The 23,597-nt window shown below is 43.4% G+C and overlaps 1 protein-coding gene across 1 annotated transcript; it reads left to right on the top strand.

The window, feature by feature from the left end:
• On the top strand, positions 1 to 23,597 carry LOC136668233 (serine/threonine-protein phosphatase with EF-hands 2-like). Its single transcript, XM_066645611.1, is given in 19 exon segments — positions 1 to 36; positions 2,989 to 3,065; positions 4,803 to 4,890; positions 5,444 to 5,461; positions 7,346 to 7,473; positions 8,687 to 8,741; positions 8,852 to 9,027; positions 10,287 to 10,404; positions 13,257 to 13,303; positions 13,645 to 13,811; positions 14,328 to 14,364; positions 15,673 to 15,822; positions 16,231 to 16,557; positions 18,160 to 18,345; positions 18,937 to 19,079; positions 20,161 to 20,267; positions 21,921 to 22,087; positions 22,663 to 22,750; positions 23,001 to 23,597. Coding segments are annotated over 17 exon segments (2,214 nt in total). The 5' UTR covers positions 1 to 36; positions 2,989 to 3,065; positions 4,803 to 4,820; the 3' UTR covers positions 23,231 to 23,597.

Below are 23,597 nucleotides of genomic sequence, written 5' to 3'. Positions count from 1 at the left end.
AGGTTACCAAGTTCAGGTGTGGGGGGCCCTTTTCAGGTATTTTCGCCTAAACATCTGATGAAAACACTGTGTAGCATTTTAAGTGGTTGCTATCTTAAAAAAATAAAACGTTGGACAAAATAAAATACGATAAAACCAATTAAATAAATAACCTGTTGTTCACCCAAATAATAAATTCCTCCGCCAAGAAACCTAGTGCTTGCTAGTGCTAATCCGTTTCAGAGTAAACTGTTGTTGCCACGGGCTGCCGAAGGAGAACATACAATTCATATGTAGTTTCTTGTTAAGATTGTTATATTTTTGTTATATATTAACAACTATACGAAAATATAGTGATGTTTAGTAAAACACATTCATTTAATAAGTATTTTGGCTAACTCACCAATGCTAATTTCCAATAGCTCGTTAATGGGATTGGCAAAATAACGTTATTTTTCTTCCCCTCAGTTGGGACTATGTCCCAAATGGCGCCTTGTTCCCTACATATTGAACTACAGAAGAAACAACATACTGACTCCTGCACTCAAACAGTGCATAATATATCTAACAAAGACTAATTTTTGACACATCCATATATATATACAATTGGTGAAATAGTGTAGAAGCGAGTATTTTGTATCTTACACAGTTCACTCCTCGGAGATCGAGCATAGACTGCAGCCGTTTGCGATTTGTCCCGAGTTAAGAGTCTTCTCTCTTGCAGCTTACCTATAAATCGTAATTAGCATATTAATTAATTACAACATTTCATAAATTTAACTTAATATAATCAGTAAAAATATTTTCTGCAGTCGTTGACTAATATTAAGGTATTTTAATGCGGCGTACTTTAAGTTTTTCACTAATTTTCCTAGCAGCTTTAATATAAATCATTTGAACTCAAAAGCCTTTGTCAATAAAAACATGAATATGATTGGGAAAAAATGTAATTGGTCAGAGTGAGTATGTTGAGTTTATTAAATATCCAATCTTATCCAATTCAGGGTCGCAGTGGGTCCGTATCCTACCAGGAATCATTGGGCACAAGGCGAGAACACACCCTGGACGGGGTGCCAGTCCTTCTTAAATATAATATAATATAATATAATAAAATATAGACATAAATAGATAGATTGATAGATGATTTTGGAGTGTAAAGGCTTCCACAAGCTTCCTCTGTGAAATGTCAAGCTCTTTTCTAATTGCTGCGAATACAGACCTTGGAACTTAACTCAGAGAACAACTGCCATTCCTTTACATCAATTTACAGACAATCACCATGATCAACACTTAAACAGGCACTATTTAACCTACAAACACCACCGAGACATTCACTTGATCAAACATATTCACTTACTAAATGACCCCTATACACTCACATTAATGCTACACTGTTGTATGACATAAATTAGGCCTTTCAGCAGGGGGTAAGTGAAAGGTTTTTCCTCAGAATACCCCAGTAAGTTCATCTGTGATCAATTTCTCTGATGTACTTCAGTCACTCACTGACATACACATTCACATCAATTCACTCACTCACACATTCACTCACATTAAAAAAAAAGGCTGCAACATTTTAGTACAGCATATGAATAAGGCCTCTGTTTCTGCCAGAGTCTTTTGGGGATAAGTGAAATGCTTGTCCTCGAATGACCCCGGTTAGTTCAACTGTGGTCACAGCCAAACTTTTGATCCACAGGATGTTGGCCTTGAGTGCAGTAAACCTCCCTGATTCACTTTAGACTCTTCAGAGCCAGAGCCCTGAGTAGGAACGCCTGATACTCCAGAAATGATCTATTCATGTCTGGCACGGGCCACAAACTGCAGGTGGGAAAGACTCTTATCTCATCACAACCAGATGTCCAAATGTTTCTGTCCACTATTCACACTAAAAATAGCAACTTTGTAAAATCCTTAAGAATATAAGTAAGTATGTAATTAATTTATATTATAGTGAATGTAAAACTATTCCCTAAATATGTAGGAATTTCTAATTTTACAGCGAATGTAAGTGAAATTCCATTGGCAACTAGAAAGTATTATGGTAAATACTTTTAAAACCACAGCAAATTAATGATTATTGTTAATGCAGTTTGAATGTTAGTAATGTTGTTAATAATACATGCAGTAACTAGGAAATTCATTATGTAAACAATTCTAATATTAGGTCATTATATAACCATTTAAAGAAATATATATATATATATATATATATATATATATATATATATATATATATATATTTTAACACTAAAATGAATGTTACTGTAATTCCTTATGTACCTATAGACCATACTTATGTATATGTAATTTAGCACTATGTTATTTGAAGATATGTAGTTTACTTGAAGTTTTATGCTGTTATACTCTAATAAAGCTCCAACATTTCAACTCTATATATCTTTAGATTTTTGTGGACACCCCTTATAACTAGAGAGTTCATTTACTTGTAAAGTTCATCCATTGCGGACACTGATGTTCAGTTGTTCATTCATATCTTGTATATAATATTCGTAGACCTAAACTCATGTGCAGTTTTGCCAAAACAGCCAATTTCAGTCCTCAATACTATTTTATGGAGCTCATACTTTTCAGAATAGTCTCCATGCTCAATTCTTTGACTACGCTAGAGGGGCATATATTGGACATTTAAATTGATGTATTTCAGCTTCAAATAAACAAGAGCAAAAGCCCTGATGCAATGCAAACACATGACCCAGAGCAACTGACCACTTGTTGCCCCCTTCCTGAGCCACCTACTGATTCCAGCTGAGTCTAGTGAGCTGTAATCCTAATCTTCTTGTTGGTTGTTGTTTTGATTAAGTGGATCACAGGGAAGTGAAAGACACTCATCTGTGCCAGAAGGCTGTGAGAGGGCCACTGTCCAAGACCATGGTTGAACACAGCGTCCAATTTGAATCAGCAGCTGCAGCAGATTGTGGAGAAAAAAAAGAGTTTGTCACTCCTTCTGTAATGACACATGTCCACATGGCTGTCCTTCACCTGCAGGAGATCTGAACATCTTCAGACGAGACACAGGGATTTCTGCTGAGATGGTGGGATTCTGAGAAGAGAAACACCAGTTGGTGAGTATTAAACAGTGTCCAGAGTCCAGTACATCACACTACTGTCACTTGTTTAAATTCAAACTTTAGTTTCGTTCACTTAGTGTAAAGACATTAAATTGTATAGAGTTACGTCACATTATTAAGACGACTAAATTAATAAATAAACAACAAACAGCAGCTCAGATGTGTCCAGCTTTGTGTCCCTCATCAAATTACATGTTTTACTGATTCTGTTAATCAGTTAAAAAAAAAAACACATGGTCTCTGCACAATAAATCCATTCATTCATTGTCTGTAACCCTTATCCAGTTCAGGGTCGCGGTGGGTCCAGAGTCTACCTGGAATCATTGGGCGCAGGCGGGAATACACCCTGGAGGGGGCGCCAGTCCTTCCCAGGGCAACATAGACACTTTTGAGTCGCCAATCTACCTACCAACGTGTGTACCATCAGAGGAAACCCACACTGACACGAGGAGAACACACCAAACTCCTCATAGACAATCACCCAGAGTGTGACTCGAACCCACAACACCACACTACCGTGCCACCCTGTACAATAAATAATTAATTAATATTTTATTTCTTATAGCATATACTTCAATTTGCCACCTGTTTTGTTAAAGATAAAGAGTTTCATGTTAGAGCAGGCACAGTGGTGCAGCAGGTAGTGTCGCAGTCACACAGCTCCAGGGACTCCTCACTCTGTGAGGTGTTTAGTGTGTTCTCCCCGTGTCTGCACGGGTTTCCTAACATGGTCTGAAAACACATGTTGGTAGGTGGATTGGCGCCCCCTCCAGGATGTGTTCCTGCATAACGCCCAGGAATTCCGGGTAGGCTCCGGACCCACCGCGACCCTGAATTGGATAAGTGGTTACAGACAATGAATGAATGAGTCTCATATTAGTCATGTGGACTTTTTTGTGCTGTGTGTAGCTCAAAAAACCTAGAAGACTATGTAAATACTCATAATTACTACTAATGTAAAAAAACATAGATAATACACTAATGATTGTAAATATGTGAAAAATAGATAATAGACACAAAAATACCCAAAGGTTTTCATAAAATGATGAATTCCTCAAAGTGTCGGAGTGAATTAAATAAAAAGCCTCAATCATAGAACATCTGTGTGTATGTCACCACTGTGAATGGATTTAAAAAACTGTCCACCGGTGTGGGGTGTGAGTGACCAGACGAGTGGTTGATGCCCTGTGATTGACCAGCAATGATCCAACATTAGTTCTGGACCCACTGCAACCCCTATCTGGATAAAGCCATAACAGAAAACGAATGAATGAATGAATGAATGAATGAATAAAATAAAGGCAATGATGTTAAAATAGTATTAAAATGTGGTTTCTTCAGCTTCTGATTTCCCATATAACACTGTGTGCACCTCACCACCCTGAGATTCATAATATTGTGTATGTCAAAGCTACACAAAGCAGGAAGATGGTTCTGGACGCTGAAGACCAATGAGGTACCTGTAAAAAGTGGGCATGGCACGGATAATCCCAGATTATTGGCTCCAAGGCTCTCATTAATGAACTCACGCTGAGTAGTATGTGGTGTGTGAGATTATAGACACACCTTTGGCTCTGTGAGCAGCTGGGGAACATTAATGGGAAGTAAACAGAGTGTGTTTAACTGCTGCGGTTAGTTGCCACGTGAGAGTGAGCTACGCTGCTGTAGTGCAGTGATGCAGTGATGCAGTGATGCAGTGATGCTGTAAGGCTGCTTGTGTTTACTTTTCAGAGTGAACGTCAGAAGGAGATGGGATGTGGATCTTCTAAACCCACTCAACACCACCCCAAAGAGCAGCGGCTGAAAACATGCAACCGAGGTACAACATCAGGTTAAACACTAAGGATTCCAGACATTTCTGTAACTGTCTATGAACATCTGTAAAAATATATGAAAGATCATTCTAACTTTAGTCTGTTGTCATAACACTTTCTAGGATGTATTGGACTAAAGCAGCTTTTATGACAACTGATACTATTTGCAATAAGTCTTTATGAATGCTAATGTAGATTTATATCAGTTATGACAGACCTAGATTTAGCCCAGGCCTAAAGGACATATTTTTAAAATAAGCCTTGTTCAGTGCTTGTGCACATTAATGTGTAACAGGTGCTGAGCAGGGCTGTTTAGACAGGGAGGATACACTGCTGTGGTATTTGATCCTTGTGGTATTTTGACAAAAGCAAATCACAGATATTTTCATTAAGATCTAAACGGTGTTCACATGTCTGAGGTTACATGACACCTATAGCAGACAACTGATATAAGCCTACATAAACATCTATAAATGTTTATTTCATAATGTGCTGACTCTGTTCACATTAATCACATTCTAATCAATGATATTTGTTTTGTTTTCTTCTCCATTTCAGCCAGTGTCTCAGTTCCAGGTACATTATTGATTAATGATTATTGTATCAGAATTATTTGCTGAAATATGCTGCAACTATGAAATTTCAGCCTGTTTCATTCATTCATAACTTCACGATTGTCTTTGTTATTTACTCTGTAGCAGCAACAGGTGAGTGGGTGGTTGTTTTTTTCAGATCAGCATAGCTGGATGTACACAGATCAGCCACAAGAATAAAACCACTGACAGGTGAAGTGTACACACTGTCGAGGGGTGGGATGTTTATGTTAGTTTTTGAAGTTGATGTTGGAAGCAGGAGAAATGGGTGAGGGTAAAGATTTGAGCCTCTTTGACAGTGCCAAAATGTGATGGTAATTTTTTTGTTAGAGTATCTTCAATACGGAATATGCTGTTCACTAACACCCTACAGGAGCATGGCACAGTTCAAAATGTTGACTTGGCCTTCTCCAAATTCCACAGATCTAAATACAATGGAGTAGCACTGGGAACACCTCACTCCATGTCGTGCTAGAGCTGATCTGTGTGGCACAAAGGGGACGCACATGATGTTAGGCAGGTGGTCTTAGGGTTGTGGCTGATTGGTGTATATAATTTAGTTTTTAAAATAGACGAAAATATCTTGCGCTTATCCTAGACCTTTTTATTTCTTTATTTCTTTGCTTTAAAAACATGACAAACACATCAAGCATAGCACAGCGTGCTCAGTTTAGTATGATGTTAATGTGAAAGGTGCAAAATTAATAATTAATAAAACTGGAAAGATGATGGTGTCCACTTGAGCAGAACTGCTGTGTCTGATCCACCTGGACCAGTGAAGAATGGACATCGGTACAGTGAAATCATGCCTCTGCTTTTAGCAGTCAAAACAGACAGACAGACAGACACACACACACACACACACACACACACACACACTAATGCACTAGGGGCAGTGAGCACACACACACTCGCACACAGTCACACACTAATGCAGTAGGGGCAGTGAGCACACACACACTCGCACACACTCACACACTAATGCAGTAGGGGCAGTGAGCAGACGCGCACACACACACACACTAATGCACTAGGGGCAGTGAGCACACACACACGCGCACACACGCACTCACACACACACACATTCACACTAATGCACTAGGGGCAGTGAGCACACACACACACACACACACACATTCACACTAATGCACTAGGGGCAGTGAGCACACACACACACACACACATTCACACTAATGCACTAGGGGCAGTGAGCACACACACACACACACACATACACACTAATGCACTAGGGGCAGTGAGCACACACATGTGCGCACACACACACACTAATGCACTAGGGGCAGTGAGCACACACGCACACACACACACACACACACTAATGCACTAATGCACTAGGGGCAGTGAGCACACACGCACACACACACACACACACACAAACACTAGGGGCAGTGAGCACACACACACCCAGAGCACTGGACAGTTATTCCAGTCCCTGCAGCACAGTCAGTTGTGAATCTGCTCTTCCTTCACTCCTCTGTCCCCATTTTCTTCCAGTTGAAGGGATCAAACTCCACAAATAATATAACATCTGTGCTGGTTTTGACCGTTGAACAACAGGGTGCAAGGGAGGCTAACAAAGTATGCATAGCAACATACGGTCTACAGTTTATGGTCAGTGGAGTTGACAGAATGGACAGAGGTTGCAGAAACAAAAAGGTGATTTTAATATTTTGGCTGATCGGCATACAAAAGGCGAGAAAAGTGAGATATCCTTGTGCCTTTTACAAATATAGTGAGAGCATTAAAGCAGTAAACAGCAACTCAAACAGGCTGAATATGGACATTGTCTGAATAAAGCCTTATGTCTAAATAACATATTTGTTTATGTTTATGACCCTGTGCTCAGCGATGAGAGCAGCTCTACTGATTCAGCGCTGGTACAGACAGTACGTGGCTCGGCTGGAGATGAGGCGCCGCTGCACGTGGAACATCTTCCAGTCCATAGAGTATGCAGGAGAACAGGACCAGATCAAGGTCAGTGAGTCTGGGCTCTGTGTCTCACACAGGAGACATCTGAATCTCTTGGTGGTGATAGGAACCAGACAGTAATCTGAGAGCTTTCCAGATTCTGGCATGAAATGCCCACAAGATGAAAGTACGTCCTTTTTTTCCCTGACATGTCCTCATTTTGGGACCTAAAAAGAGTGTTAGGCCAGAATTTCTAAATCGCCAGGGTTCTGCTTTTGCTATATGCATTTTTGCCTCCTGGTGTAAATGATTTACTTTGATGTCATTTCAACACAGTGATTCATTGATTCATTCATTGTCTGTAACCTTTATCCAGTTCAGGGTGGTGGTGGGTCCGGAGTCTACCTGGAATCATTCAGTGCAAGGCAGGAACACACCGTGGAGGGGGCGCCAGTCCTTCACAGGGCAACACAGACATACACACACATTCACTCACACACTCACACCCACGGACACGTTTGAGTCTCCAATCCACCTGCCAACGCGTGTTTTTGGAGCATGGGAAGAAATGGGGAGCACCCGGAGGAAACCCACGCCGATGCATAGAGAACACACCACACTCCTCACAGACAGTCTCCCGGAGGAAACCAACGCAGACACAGGGAGAACACACCACACTCCTCACAGACAGTCACCCGGAGGAAACCCACACAGACACAGGGAGAACACACCACACTCCTCACAGACAGTCACCCGGAGGAAACCCACGCAGACACAGAGAGAACACACCACACTCCTCACAGACAGTTTTGTATTTTGGTCTGAACAGAAAATCTGAACGTTGTCTTGTTAAATAGTGTTTATGTATTAAAGTTCAGTAAAAAAGTTTCATAGATATGGATGCATTTATCAACTGTTTACATCACTATCCTATACACAATGCTGTAGTGCCCCCAAATATTGAAATTACCCCAGGCCCCTGGAATCCAAGCTTCCACCCTGTGTGTGTTTATCAGACCCATGCCGCCATTTTTGCCCCCATTGTCCTCTGTTTGAAAACCACAAAATGGTGAGCCTTTTGTTTTTTCCATATAGCAAGTGGGCAAGTAAAATTGGGGCGATGTGTGTCAGACCAGTGCCAGAGTATTTTTGTGATCTGAGATGGTTTTTCAAAACGTTGGTTTTGTAGATCAAAAAGCCTTATTGCTGTTATCTGAGATGTTCAAATCACTGTAAAGAATACTGTGTGTGCCACTGTATCACCTTCTTTCCTTCTCAGCTGTACAACTTTTTCGGCTTCCTCATGGATCACTTCACACCGGCAAGCAGTGAAAGTAAGAGCTTTACCCTCTCGGCTAATGCTTAACAATATTAGACTGATAAATATGAAACATGAGAAGTCTTTCTCTCTCTCTCTCTCTCTCTCTCTCTCTCTCTCTCTCAGGGAGCCTGATCTCTCACATCTTCAGAGAGAATGAGGTGTTCCAGGACGTAGAATGGGAGCCGTATTTCTGCTACAAGAGCATTGAAGTTCCAAACATGTACACTGGACCCCACCTCACCTTTCCCCTCACCATTAACCACATCACTGAACTGCTGGAGGCCTTCAAACACAAACAAGTAGGTCCAGTCAAATACATGTACCTTCACGGCTGGGACAAAACACGTGGCTCCAAAATAGCACATTAAAAAAACAGAAATAAATATGTATTTAATGTCAATTGGTGTCGTCTTTTAATCAGGGAAATTAGTCGAGGCCAGTTCCATCCATTATTTAGGTCTCCCTCTGTCACATGAGGTTTTACATCTTCTCAATCTACCACCAAGACAGCGAAAGAGGAGCTCAGCACATTAGGAGGAGAAAACTAACCACACATTCTGTTAAACCAGCTAACAGATACCTGGAACAGCTCTTATCTTGAAGAGTGTGGAGGGATGTTGGAGTTAAATCGGAGAGAGAGATGGGGTGACAAACATGGAGAGAGAAAGAAGTGTAGACATACAGAGAGAGAGAGAGAGAGAGAGAGAGAGAGAGAGAGAGAGAGAGAGAGAGAGTGAGTGAGTGAGTGAGAGAGAGAGAGAGAACATATGGCACTTTCGGAACCTACACAATTCAGCTCGACTCGTCTCTTGGTTTTCCACTGCCCAAATCTGGTCCTGGTCCCTGGAACCAGGTACGTTTCCATCTGCCGGGTTCCATCTGAGCAAAGTCGGTACTAAATTTCCAGCGAAAGCCGAACCTGTGACAGTCTGAAAACTGGAGTTGGAGCTGTGTTCACTCCAAAAAACAGTACACAGCGCCTGACTTTACCACCAGGGTTATTGTGGATTTCAAAGCCCAGGGTTGATGTTAGAGACAGGGTTTTGGCTCCATTTCACGGGGGAGCTGTCCTAGTGGAAAAGTGACCAGTCGAGTCACGCAGAGTCTAGTCGAGCCAATCCCATGCAGCAGAAAGGCACCAATAGATACCTGATGCACTTGAAAGTCGTTATATTGTGAAATTTTTAATACATTTAACAAATTCTGTAAAGGAGCTAAAATGTTTTGTCCTAACAGCAAAGATACACTGATTAATCCAGTGGAATAGTTTTTACTCAAACATAAAGACACAGTTGTCACAGAAGAGAAAATAAGTTACGTCCAGAATCAAACCTGAGCGTATTGTGAGTGCTGGTGGGGAAACACTGGAGCTCTGTTCTCAGATCAGCTGCGCATAAACAGTAGTGCTATTATCTCAGCACTGAGCTCAGCATGAGATACCACTGAGACCTTGGCTCAAACTCAAGAGGAGACACTATGGAGATTTCTGAGCACAAGAGCCCCCAGATTTGCCCAGCTGGCTCCATGTGTGTTTCTGTGGTGTGTGTTTTCTTCCCAGTAGCAGCTCCATGCTCGATACGTCCTGCAGCTCCTCGGGGAATCATGGAGACTGCTGAGAGTGCTGCCAAACATCAACCAGGTGTCCACCTGCCACAGCAAGGAGATCACCATCTGTGGTAAGAGGGGCAGAGAGGACTCACGGGGGCAGAACAAGTCTAAAACAGAGCAGGGCTGTACGGCATTGGTTACTAAATGTATTCTGTGCTCCGCCACCATTTTGTAGATGAGATCAATTTTGAGCACCCACACTCCAACAAACACTTACATGTCTTTAGCTTCCAACCTCCACAGGAATTTATTTTAAACACTGTTATTAATACAAAACTGCAACTTTTTACAGAACAATACAAAATTAAATGACAAATCACCTTCAGAGCGGAATTATTACGAGTGATTTGCTTTCACTCCCCATTTTGGGAACCAGTGTCGACTAAACCTTGTTGGCTTACTGACAACAAAATGGAAGGTGACACACTTTTATCATCAGTGTAAAATGAAGTGCAATGAAATTTTCACACACACACACACACACTAGTGATTAAGGCCATGAACAGTTCCATAGCCACAGTAGAGGGCAGCCACTCAGGGAACAGTTGGGGGTTAGGTTCCCTGTTCAAGGGCACTTTAATTTTTGTTTTGAAAAGGGTGGTTTGAAACCTCTCGAAATTTCAATCTAAGAAAAAAGCACTATGGGAAAAATAATAATCAGATTGTTTTTGAATGAAAAACAGGGAATGACCCATTACCTGACTTCTGATTGGACAACTGCACATAAAATGGCAAGGAAATAAAAAAATATAAATGTCTTAAAATGTTATGCTCAGAAAGCTTTGTACATGCAGCTCTAAGCACGTAAAAGTCAGGATTAAACTTCAAACGTTGTTTTTTTACAGAAATATCTGCCACCAGGTTACATGACTGTTGAGGAGAAAGTTTAATAAGAGAGAAATATGTTAGAGATTTGACTCAAGTCACTTTCAACCAAAACCTCATTCTTTCTCGTAATCATGTGACACTGTGGCAGACGGTCCTCTTCTAACTGTTTCTAAAATAATTTCAGAATATGGTTCACAAGCCGTCCTGTTGAGCAGCTGTTTGAACAGTTACTACCTTTATGGATTTATAAAATGAAAAAGTGGGCGGCACGGTGGCGCAACAGGTAGTGTCACAGTCACATAGCTCCAGGGACCTGGAGGTAGTGGGTTCTCCCTGTGTCTGCGTGGGTTTCCTCCGGGTGACTGTCTGTGAGGAGTGTGGTGTGTTCTCCCTGTGTCTGCGTGGGTTTCCTCCGGGTGACTGTCTGTGAGGAGTGTGGTGTGTTCTCCCTGTGTCTGCGTGGGTTTCCTCCGGGTGACTGTCTGTGAGGAGTGTGGTGTGTTCTCTCTGTGTCTGCGTGGGTTTCCTCCGGGTGACTGTCTGTGAGGAGTGTGGTGTGTTTTCTCTGTGTCTGCGTGGGTTTCCTCCGGGTGACTGTCTGTGAGGAGTGTGGTGTGTTCTCTCTGTGTCTGCTTGGGTTTCCTCCGGGTGACTGTCTGTGAGGAGTGTGGTGTGTTCTCTCTGTGTCTGCGTGGGTTTCCTCCGGGTGACTGTCTGTGAGGAGTGTGGTGTGTTCTCTCTGTGTCTGCTTGGGTTTCCTCCGGGTGACTGTCTGTGAGGAGTGTGGTGTGTTCTCTCTGTGTCTGCGTGGGTTTCCTCCGGGTGACTGTCTGTGAGGAGTGTGGTGTGTTCTCTCTGTGTCTGCGTGGGTTTCCTCCGGGTGACTGTCTGTGAGGAGTGTGGTGTGTTCTCTCTGTGTCTGCTTGGGTTTCCTCCGGGTGACTGTCTGTGAGGAGTGTGGTGTGTTCTCTCTGTGTCTGCGTGGGTTTCCTCCAGGTGACTGTCTGTGAGGAGTGTGGTGTGTTCTCCCTGTGTCTGCGTGGGTTTCCTCCGGGTGACTGTCTGTGAGGAGTGTGGTGTGTTCTCTCTGTGTCTGCGTGGGTTTCCTCCGGGTGACTGTCTGTGAGGAGTGTGGTGTGTTTTCTCTGTGTCTGCGTGGGTTTCCTCCGGGTGACTGTCTGTGAGGAGTGTGGTGTGTTCTCCCTGTGTCTGCGTGGGTTTCCTCCGGGTGTCTGTCTGTGAGGAGTGTGGTGTGTTCTCTCTGTGTCTGCGTGGGTTTCCTCCGGGTGACTGTCTGTGAGGAGTGTGGTGTGTTCTCCCTGTGTCTGTGTGGGTTTCCTCCGGGTGACTGTCTGTGAGGAGTGTGGTGTGTTCTCCCTGTGTCTGTGTGGGTTTCCTCCGGGTGACTGTCTGTGAGGAGTGTGGTGTGTTCTCCCTGTGGCTGCGTGGGTTTCCTCTGAGTGCTCTGGTTTCCTCCCACAGTCCAAAAACACACATTGGTAGGTGGATTGGCAACTCAAAAGTGACTGTGAGAGTTTGAGTGAATGTGTCAGTGTGTGTGTTGCCCTGTGAAAGACTGGTGCCCCCTCCAGGGTGTATTCCCGCCGTGCGCCCAATGATTCCAGGTAGTCCCTGGACCCACCGTGACCCTGAATTGGATAAGTGGTTACAGATAATGGATGGATGGACAATGAAAAAGTCAAAGGGAACACTTTAGAAAACATAAAAATCTAAGTCGATATTTTTCCTAATTCTAGTAGATTGAGATGTTATTTGGTGTTATAACAGAAACTGGGAAATTGGATAATGTTTTTTTTTTTTTTTTTTATCGTAAATTGAATAACAAATGGCTTCCCATGTTACATTCTACCATTTCAAAATATAAATCAAATTCAAACGGTACAGCCTCTTTACCCCCATTTGTCCTACTGGTCTGGAGGGTTAAACCCATGACCTTTCTGTCCCAAGCCCAAGTTAAGATGAGACACTCTAGTCTAGTTGCACACTTAAGTGTAAACATGCCCACTGTGAAACTTCAATATGCAAATCTTCATTTCCTTTCTTTTTTCTCTTACTAATATCTGTCCCACAGGAGACCTGCACGGACACCTTGAAGATCTCCTACTGGTATTTTATAAAGTAAGTATTCTAACAACATTTTAATTCACGAATAAGTTAAAGCAACACTACATAGTATTTTTACCTTTTACAACTTCACAATCACTGTGATGCTCCGCTGAGCTGAAATAGAGAGAATAGGGCCTCTGTTGTCACTTCTCCGGTACAGCACTGCAGAAACTGCACTATGTAACTTTTGAAGGAGGGTAGGACAGTGCTGTAAACATGAATTACACTCTGCTCTGGAGCAAAATCAACAAATCCTACCTAGTGTTCCTCTATGAGTGTGGTATGAGAGGCACTATATAATTCCAGCTTCCATTATTAATATTATTAATATTACTATTATTATCTAAAACTAGAACGGCTTGCCCTCCGTGGAGAATCCATACGTCTTTAATGGAGACTTCGTGGATCGAGGGAAGGACTCTATTGAGATTCTGCTGATCCTCTTTGCCTTCCAGCTGCTTTACCCCAACGATGTTCACCTCAACAGGGGAAACCACGAGGACCACATCGTTAACCTGAGGTCATACACACATTCATTCATTGTCTGTAACTCTTATCCAGTTCAGATTCATGGTGGATCCGGAGCCTACCCACATTCACTGTAGGTCATCACTCTTACAGCTACACAGTGACCACAAAAGCTTTTCAAAGAGATGATAGAGATAAGCAGCTGAGATATTAAGGTTTTTTTTTCCTGTGCAATTATTTGTCATTGTACAATGTACAATGAAATATGTCTTCTGCATTTAACCCATCTGTGGGAGTGAACACACACACACACTATTGCACTAGGGGCTGTGAACACACACCCAGACAGACAGGCATTAGACACTAAGGAGAAAGTACAGAGTTATTAATAAAAAGCTATGGATATTAAGGACACACTTCAGAGATATTAAGGAGGAACTACATAGATATCTATGAGGAAATGCAGAAAATGCATTTCTGGAGAAACGTCTGTGATATTAAGGTGGAAATACAGAGATATTAAGTAGATATCATGTTTTATTTCACTTTTCTTTGGGTTTGTTTTCAGATATGGCTTCACCAAGGAGGTTCTTGGGAAATACAGGGTGAGTAGTGGTGTGACGCTGTTCATCACGTGCCTGGCAAATGAATCACCAAACACTCAGGCGCCCAGCTGACGGATGAAACCTGCACCTTCTCAACTGTGACTACTTTCCTTGCGCAGTCTCTAAAGCTACAGGCGCCTGATTTGGGTCACTCACTCTCACCTGTGAGATTATAGAGGATTAGATGGTCTTTCCCTGCCCAAAAGAGGCTCAGTCCACCTTAAATAACCACTCCAGTGACCCAGTAAAGGGCTGGCTTGCAGAGAGACAAACAGACAGAGAGTCATATTTGGGTTCAGATTTTCAGCATTAGCAACAGCTGCTAACCCCACAGATAGCGGATTACCCTTTGCTGAATGTCTGTCTAAATATATCACATCCACTTAGTATCGACTGCCTCTCACTAAATTACTCCAGAGATATTCATTACTCACACAGTAGATAAAACCACTTGTGTTAAAGGGTCCATATAAAGACATTAATGTGTGAATCTGGTGTCAATCAAGACACACACACACGCCTAAGTCAGAAAACACTGGATAAAACGAGCCGTTCTGATTCTGCTCCGCTTCTGACGTCAAGTGCAGAGACTTTAGAATTGCAAAGATGAGGTTAAACACATCAAAACAGAAACGACGAGCGCGGAGACATAAAGAGCACTCAGTGAAAACAGAGAAAATGACAACAAAGAAGAAAGGGAAATTAGCAAAAACGATTCATTATCATTTAAAAGGCCAGGCGCTGAAAGCGGGCGTTCTAAACAGGGCTGATTAGACAGAGGAGAATGGTGTTTTTGATCTTTGTGGTATTTTGAGTGAAGCAACTTCATTAAGAACAGAACTATATTCCCTCATGGAAATGCTGGGGAATATATCTCCTTCATTTTTCTTGAAGCTTTCTTTAACTCACAAAATTACCATGATAAGATTTCCAGTGTTTTTTACTGTGCAGCTTGATTTGTATTTTGGGGCACCCACACCATGGAGAATAAACTGGTTCATTCATTTTCTGGAACTGCTAAGCTTTGGACTCAACGGCACCTGGAACAGGTTCATTCAAGGACTGCAAAAGAATTTGACTCCTCCTGTGACATGAATGAATGAATTATCACGTTCATAAACATTATTACAATGTGTTGTTGGTAAAAATGACTGACTGCTTCTTTAATTATTAAACTATGCAGATTTCACGGTCACGCTGCTCATGGTCAAACAGTAGAGAAAAGTAAACAAATAAAGAAAACAAATCCTAAGCGCTCCTGAACAGCTGAGTTTCATGGCCGTGTGTGTGCTCTTTATTATGTTACAGCTTCATGGGAAGAAGATATTAAAGCTGCTCCAGAAGATCTTCAGCTGGTTGCCCTTGGCAACAGTGATCGATCACAAAGTGCTGATACTGCACGGAGGGATCTCGGACACCACTGACCTCAAACTTATTGCCAAACTGGAAAGAAACAGAGTAAGTGCTTCCATTCGCAAAACAAAAACAACTTTAATCTATTATTATCTGATCTTATCTAATCTGGTCTGATCCTCCGTCACGTCCACACACTACAGTGACTCACGCTTTATTATCCCCTAATGTTTACTTGTGTCCAGTTCGACACAGAGAATTCATGAAGAATGAATGTAGACTGAAATGTAACCTGTACAAAGAGATTTATATTATTCAGTGTTGAAAGTATTCATAATAGAATTTCTCAAAGAAGATTTCCTGTACAGTTCAGTGACTGAGGTAAACACAGTGATAAGGATTGTTTATTTTGGTCTGAAATGTTGCACTGTAGAGAAATGCGTGAGTTCATATTTCTCTGGGGCAGTGGAAGGCCAGCATTTGAATAATAATATTTTACTTGCCCCCCTGCAGTATGTCTCAGCCCTCAGACCCCCAAAGCGTCGCCAGGCCGGAGGTCCCAGCTCTGAAGAAGAGAGAGATTGCCACAGCGGCGCCGGACGGAGGAGAGTTCGGTCTCTGACTCACACTAACCCCTCATTGGCTCGGCCTGAGCTGCAGCGCCGTTCCCTGCAGGTCTGCACCTCTCGCTCAGGACACAATGTGGAGGAGGAGCTCCGTGAGAGGAGGAGGTGGGCGGGGCTTAGTGCATCCTGCGAAAAAATCCATGATCCGATCTCCTCCGACTCGGACCCCGACTCTGGAGAGATGCTGGAGACCGACGCTGAAGAGTGGAAACAGGTAAGAATACAAACCTGAGCTCCTCACACACTCCAAAATACACATGCTGGAAGGTGGATTGCCTTTATGACGGTGTGTGTGTGTGTGTGTGTGTATGAGAGTGTGTGAGTTACTAGGTGAATGGGTGAAACTGTCCAAAGGTCTGAGTGTGTGAGTGACTGGGTGAATGTGTGAGTGACTGGGTGAGTGTGTGACACTGTCCACAATTGTGAGTGTGTGAGTGACTGGGTGAGTGTGTGAAACTGTCCACAGGTGTGAGTGTGTGAGTGAGTGGGTGAGTGTGTGAGTGAGTGGGTGAGTGAGTGGGTGAGTGGGTGAGTGTGTGAGTGACTGGGTGAGTGTGTGCGAAACTGGGTGAGTGTGTGCGAGACTGGGTGAGTGTGTGAGTGACTGGGTGAGTGTGTGCGAGACTGGGTGAGTGTGTGCGAGACTGGGTGAGTGTGTGAAACTGTCCACAGGTGTGTGTGTGAGTGACTGGGTGAGTGTGTGCGAGACTGGGTGAGTGTGTGCGAGACTGGGTGAATGTGTGAATCTGTCCACAGGTGTGAGTGTGTGAGTGACTGGGTGAGTGTGTGAGTGACTGGGTGAGTGTGTGAATCTGTCCACAGGTGTGAGTGTGTGAGTGACTGGGTGAGTGTGTGAGAGACTGGGTGAATGTGTGAATCTGTCCACAGGTGTGAGTGTGTGAGTGACTGGGTGAGTGTGTGAGTGACTGGGTGAATGTGTGAATCTGTCCACTGGGTGAGTGTGTGCGAGACTGGGTGAGTGTGTGAGAGACTGGGTGAGTGTGTGAATCTGTCCACAGGTGTGAGTGTGTGAGTGACTGGGTGAGTGTGTGAGTGACTGGGTGAGTGTGTGAATCTGTCCACAGGTGTGTGTGTGTGAGTGACTGGGTGAGTGTGTGAGAGACTGGGTGAATGTGTGAATCTGTCCACAGGTGTGAGTGTGTGAGTGACTGGGTGAGTGTGTGAGTGACTGGGTGAATGTGTGAATCTGTCCACAGGTGTGAGTGTGTGAGTGACTGGGTGAGTGTGTGAAACTGTCCACAGGTGTGTGTGTGTGTGTGTGAGTGACTGGGTGAGTGTGTGGGAGACTGGGTAAGTGTGTTAATCTGTCCACAGGTGTGAGTGTGTGAGTGACTGGGTGAGTGTGTGAGTGACTGGGTGAGGGTGTGAGTGACTGGGTGAGGGTGTGAGTGACTGGGTGAGTGTGTGAGTGACTGGGTGAGTGACTGGGTGAATGTGTGAAACTGTCCACAGGTGTGAGTGTGTGAGAGACTGGGTGAGTGTGTGAGTGACTGGGTGAGTGTGTGGGAGACTGGGTGAGTGTGTGAAACTGTCCACAGGTGTGAGTGTGTGATGCTCTGTGATGGACTAGTGCTCTGTCCAGTGCGCGTTCCTGCCTTGCTTCCTTTATTCCAATCAGTTTGACTCTGATCAGGATGAATTGGTTACAGAAAATGAATGAGTGAACATGAATAATAGAGAAAACCTGCTTAGACCTGGAAGTCCTTATATGGTCATGACGACAATTACAACACGACATTCAGGGGTCCGTGTCGGTTTTGTTAAGGCCAATATCAGGAGACATTTTGCTCTGCAGATAGTGGACATGTTGTGGAGTGACCCGATGTCCCAGGACGGCTGTGTCCCGAATGAAGTGCGAGGGGGCGGCTGTTACTGGGGTCCGGACATCACTCAGGAAGTGCTCAACCGCCACAACCTACGACTCCTCATCCGATCACATGAGTGTAAACAAGATGGATATGAGTTCTGCCACAACCGCAAGGTCAGACACACAGCCACCCCGGACACACACATACAGTCTTGTGTCTGTGAATTGTGGGGACATTACATAGACTTCCATTAGTTTTGTGAAGCGTTACCATTAACCCTTCCATAAATACTACTACCTTAAAGGAACACTAGGTAAGATTTGATATGTTTGCTGCTGGGGCTCCCCCTAGTGTAAGTCATTTTTACAGCACTGTACTGAAATCAATGGGGAGGGGGACGTTACATACGTTACATAGTGCACTTTCTGCAGTGCAGAGCCCGGAGTAGCAATGATAAAGGCCCTACTCTCCCTATTACAGCTCAGTGAAGCCTCACAATGATTTTGAAGGTGAAATATTATGTAGTGTTCCTTTAACCCTCTGGGGTGGAAGAACCATTCGCAATGTTTCTATTAATATCTTAGCGATAACACAGCGCAGAAATACAGTTCAAACACTTGGTGAATGTGCAGAAATTGCTCTTTCGATTGCATGTTATCACGACTGTACGCTACACTGTACATCCCGAGTTACCAGCCCATGAACGAGCCTGAGACACGCAGATTGTTAATGGGCTTTTAATGACTCTCGAGTTGTGTTTACAGGTGTTGACCATCTTCTCAGCATCCAACTACTACGAAGTGGGCAGCAACAGAGGGGCTTACATCAGACTGGGACCGGACCTCAATCCTCACGTTGTCCAGTACCAGACCAGCAGAACCACCAGAGAGCTCACACCGAGACAGAGGTCAGTGTCTCACAAATAGACTGGAACCACTCTAACAACTTACGCTATATGTTCAAAAGTTTGTAGACACCCTTATTACGAGTGGATTCAGCTCCTTTAAGGGGCACCCACTGTGGACACAGACATACACTGTTTAAATCATCTCCATATGGGGGCTCTACAGCAGCTGCATATTAACCTGTGTTTAACATGCTCAGTGTAAAGGGTTGACTAGGGTGCACTGGGCTCTGGAGCAGTGTAACTGTGCTCTCTAGAGTGATGGAGCTCCATCCAGTACATCTGGGATGAGTTAGGGATCTAATCAAACTCCAGCACCTGACCTAATCTGTGTGGCCAAATGCCAACAAATTCTCACAGCTACATGTTGTTTGTTGAGACCTGTTCATCCGGTGATTCTTTAAAAGTCAGGGGTTTTAATACGGAGTATGTCTGTAAGGTTTGTACCTTTAAGTGGTGGGGTTCACTCAAATGAGGGGCTCCCAAGCAGCACAAGGGTCTGGAGATCACAGGTTTGAATCCAGGACAGTGTCCTATACCTCCATCACGGCCCACACTGCAAGCTGATGTGACAGATCTGGAGAGCGTGTGTTCTCTTAGACGCCAAACGGTTAGTCATTGGTGACGGTTCTAAAAGAAGCAGACGGCTGTCTGGTGTCTCGGAGGAAGTACACGTTCACCTCCACCCTCCTGAGGCTGGTGGCCCTGTGTGTGTAGCTGAAGAAGACAAGTGAATTTGGAAGTTTATAACACAGAAGTAAGGAACCCCTACGGTGACAGGCCGGTTGATTTTAATAATGTTGTGGCCATGAGATAATTCATTTAGCACATGAACTAATATATTATTTAATGGCTTCAATACATTATTTTACTGCCAAAAAATTTGAGTCTGTGGCCTCAGTATATTATTTTTATATTAAAAACGACCAGCGCGTCACCTCAGGGGCGCCGTAAAAACGAAATATCTAAAACAGTCAGCACAAGGTGTTTATGTAGAAACTGTGTCAAAGACAAAACAAGTTGATGAACTGGTGAGATGACCACAGTGCGTAACGAGGTAAGAGCCGTCCTTGTGTGTGTGCAGTGTCGGCCGGACAGAGCGCTCTGCTCTTCGAGCTCTGAGAGAACAGCTGTTCGCTCACAAGTCTGACCTCATCAGTGCCTTCCAGGAGTACGACCCGGAGCACACAGGTAACACACAGACAAGATACAACTTAAAGCAGCAGTCAGTCATTTTTACCTCCAAAAAGTAGAATAAAACATTAAATATTTTATACATTTTTTGTACAATGTGCAACTCACATGAACCAGTTTATTTTCCATAGAGTGGGTCACCCACATGAAGGCAGCCTTGTTTTAAACAGGTGTCGTACAGAAGCTTTGTCCAGGGCACAAGGTGGCAGTACAAACGCTGTGAGATGAATGATGCTCCAGTGAACAGGGGAGCGTTAGCCTTGTGTCTATTATACCACAGAGAAGAATTACAAGGAATTACAAAATTACTTCTCACTCCAGACTGTGTCGGCTGTTTCCTGAGCTGCCACATAGTGGCAGTGATACCAAACACCAGCGTGCATACACAGGAAATAAACTCACTTATTCACTTCATTAGAAATACCCTCCTGGTACTTCTCACAACAACAGAAAAAGCTGGCGTTGACTGGATGGTTCTACTCAGTTCTAAAGGAAACTTGTTCACTGTATGAAATGTTACCCACTACTTTTACTATTTTAGAATAAGAACATCCTTATAACCTGTTTATAAATGTCTGTTAATGTAATAATGGTACTTCTTTAGGCTGGAAACCATTTAAAAGTTAATAATCAATCATTAATAATCATTTCTAACACAAAAGTGCAACAGTGACCAGTTTGTCTGAAAGTGTCAGATATCCATCTGAAAATGTGGAGGTAAAGAATTTCAGTAAAGTTAAGGCGTACCACATTATCATCCATTTATAAAAATAGACTGTGGGTAATTGATTAAAATGGGTTAAACACATTAACAAATACAGTACCCATCAAAAGTTTGGATGCATCTCCTCATCAGTGATTGGTGGAGTAGAGCTAGTCACTGTATAGAGCGGTGTACCAGCCCCTACCTCTGCACAACCCCAGTTACAGTCTCAGACACATTCAGAAGAGAGCGGTTCTACAGATTAACTCTCGACGAGGCCACAGCCGTTCACTGAAAACCGCTCCAGGTGACGACCTCATGAAGCCGACTGAGAGAACGGAGAGAGTGTGAGAAGCTGTCGTCAAAGCAACAGGGGGCTACTGTGAAGAGTCTAAAGTATAAAACATAGTCTGGTTTCTTTAACACTTCTCTGTTTACTACATCACTCCATATGAGTTCCTTCATAGTTTTAATGTCTTCCACATTCATTTACAACGTAGAAAATAATAAAAAAAAAAAAAGAAATAACACTGAATGAGATGTGTCCAAACTTTTGACGGGTGCTGTACATTCACATTCACGGCCAATCCATATCTGGGCATAAACACATATTCACTCCCACACATACATACACATTCATTCACTTACACACCAGGACAGTTAATGCAGAAGCCAGTTCACATAGCATCCGTGTGTTTGGGCTGTGGGAGGAAACGCATACAGACACAGTGAAACTATGGAAACCACCCAGCTGGGACTTAACCCAAGATCCTAGCACTGGGAGGTGAATGTGCTCACCACCACGCCGCCATGACCACACCTATATTTCTCTCTGATAAAGAGCCTTGTGATGTATTTTATCACAACAACAACGTCATAATCATCATTTCACCCGCTCTTACCTAACAGCTAACAGGTTAACCCTAACTTACCTGTGTCCATCTCAGGTGAAATCTCGATGAAGCACTGGGCAGTTGCCACGGAGAGGGTGCTGCACCTGGGCCTGCCCTGGAGAGTCCTGCGCTCGCAGCTGGTTGGCTGCAGCTCTCAGGACGGCACCATCAACTACAACGACTGGTTCAGGAAGCTGGCGCTCATGGACCCCAACAAAGAGGTAGGGCATGGTGTTTGTGTGTCTAGGTATTTTTTACCTCACCATTTATCGATTTTAGGGAGTGAAAAGTGTGTTTACAGGTTTGTGTATTGAGTGAGGTTTAATCACACTCAGGTAGCTCAAAGAGCGGCTCGAGGGAGGTTTAATCTCCCCGAGGTAGGGCATGGAGCAGGCAGAGGAGTTTTATCACTCTGCTGCAGGTCTTGGAGGGGGCTGAGCAAGGTGACTTCCACTTGTCGGAGGAGCTTTATATGGAATAATGATGAAAGATTGGGGGAATTTAAAAGAATGTTTTGGGAATAATTTTACTAGAATTGTACTAGAATAAAACAATGACATGGAAGGTATCAACACCACCTTTCTTTGGACGTCTGATTCCAACACTGAATTTGTAGCTTTCTCCAAAACTCTAGAGCATTTCACAACAAAAACTAGATGCAGAATATTGCCAAAATTTTGAAAAAATAGGCGTCGTTCACCTTTAAATTCCTACTAAAATACATCTCACCATATAACACAGGTCTCCACAGTAAACAGATAATCCACTGATTCTTTTTGTTGCTGTCTCTCCTCAGCTGGCTCACACTGGACTGCTGGAGACCATGTACAGACACCACTCCAACCTAGAGACCATCTTCAGGATAATAGACACAGATCACTCAGGTAAGAATATCAGCGCATAGTCACCTGACCATTCGTTAATCCCTATGACCCTTGCCTTTATAAACACATTGACTCTATTATTAACAAATCACACAAGATTAGTCTCTATTCCAGTGTAACACATCCTTTGCACCACTCTAGCCCACAGTTGGCATTGAGCATGATGGGTTTAGCTTCGTGTGCAGCTGCTCTAGAATAATGGAAAAGAATAAGTCTGTAAAAAGTGTCTTATTCTTCGTCCTCCTCCAAGGCCTGATCTCGTTTGAGGAGTTCCGTCAGACCTGGAAGCTCCTGAGTTCTCACCTGAAGATGGAAATCAGCGACAAGGCCATCTCTGACCTGGCCGTCAGCATCGACTTCAACAAGGACGGCAGCATCGACATCAACGAGTTCATGGAGGCCTTCCGGCTGGTAGAATGTTCTCACACACAGATAATGGACAGCATGACCACAGGGGACGGGTCACAGAGCCCCTCATAGTGCAGGGGTTCTAAAGTTGGGGTTGTTCTGTTACACCAATTCACCCTTGTCTCATTTACATCAAAACACCTCTCTTCCCATAGTGCTAAGTAACCCAGTTGTCTGTCAGCTGATGTGACAGTTCTGGGTAGTTTGCATGCTTAAGAGACTAGCAGCATTGCTTTTTTTTTTAACCTAGCATTAGAGAGAAACACATCAACATGGTTACACTCCGAATGACTTGGTTTACATCTCATCAACTGAATCCTGCAGCAGCTTGGTACATTTTAATGGGGATCAGCTACTATACAATTATCTGGTATTATATATATATTTTTTTTTAACCATGCAAAATGCTGTTGTGCACAGTTGGGGAAAATAGAAATGC

This window comes from Hoplias malabaricus, chromosome 15 (assembly GCF_029633855.1).
Source record: "Hoplias malabaricus isolate fHopMal1 chromosome 15, fHopMal1.hap1, whole genome shotgun sequence".
Classification (NCBI taxonomy): Eukaryota; Metazoa; Chordata; class Actinopteri; order Characiformes; family Erythrinidae; genus Hoplias; species Hoplias malabaricus.
Note: the sequence above shows the minus strand (reverse complement) of the source record. Positions and strands in the feature narration are given on the sequence as shown.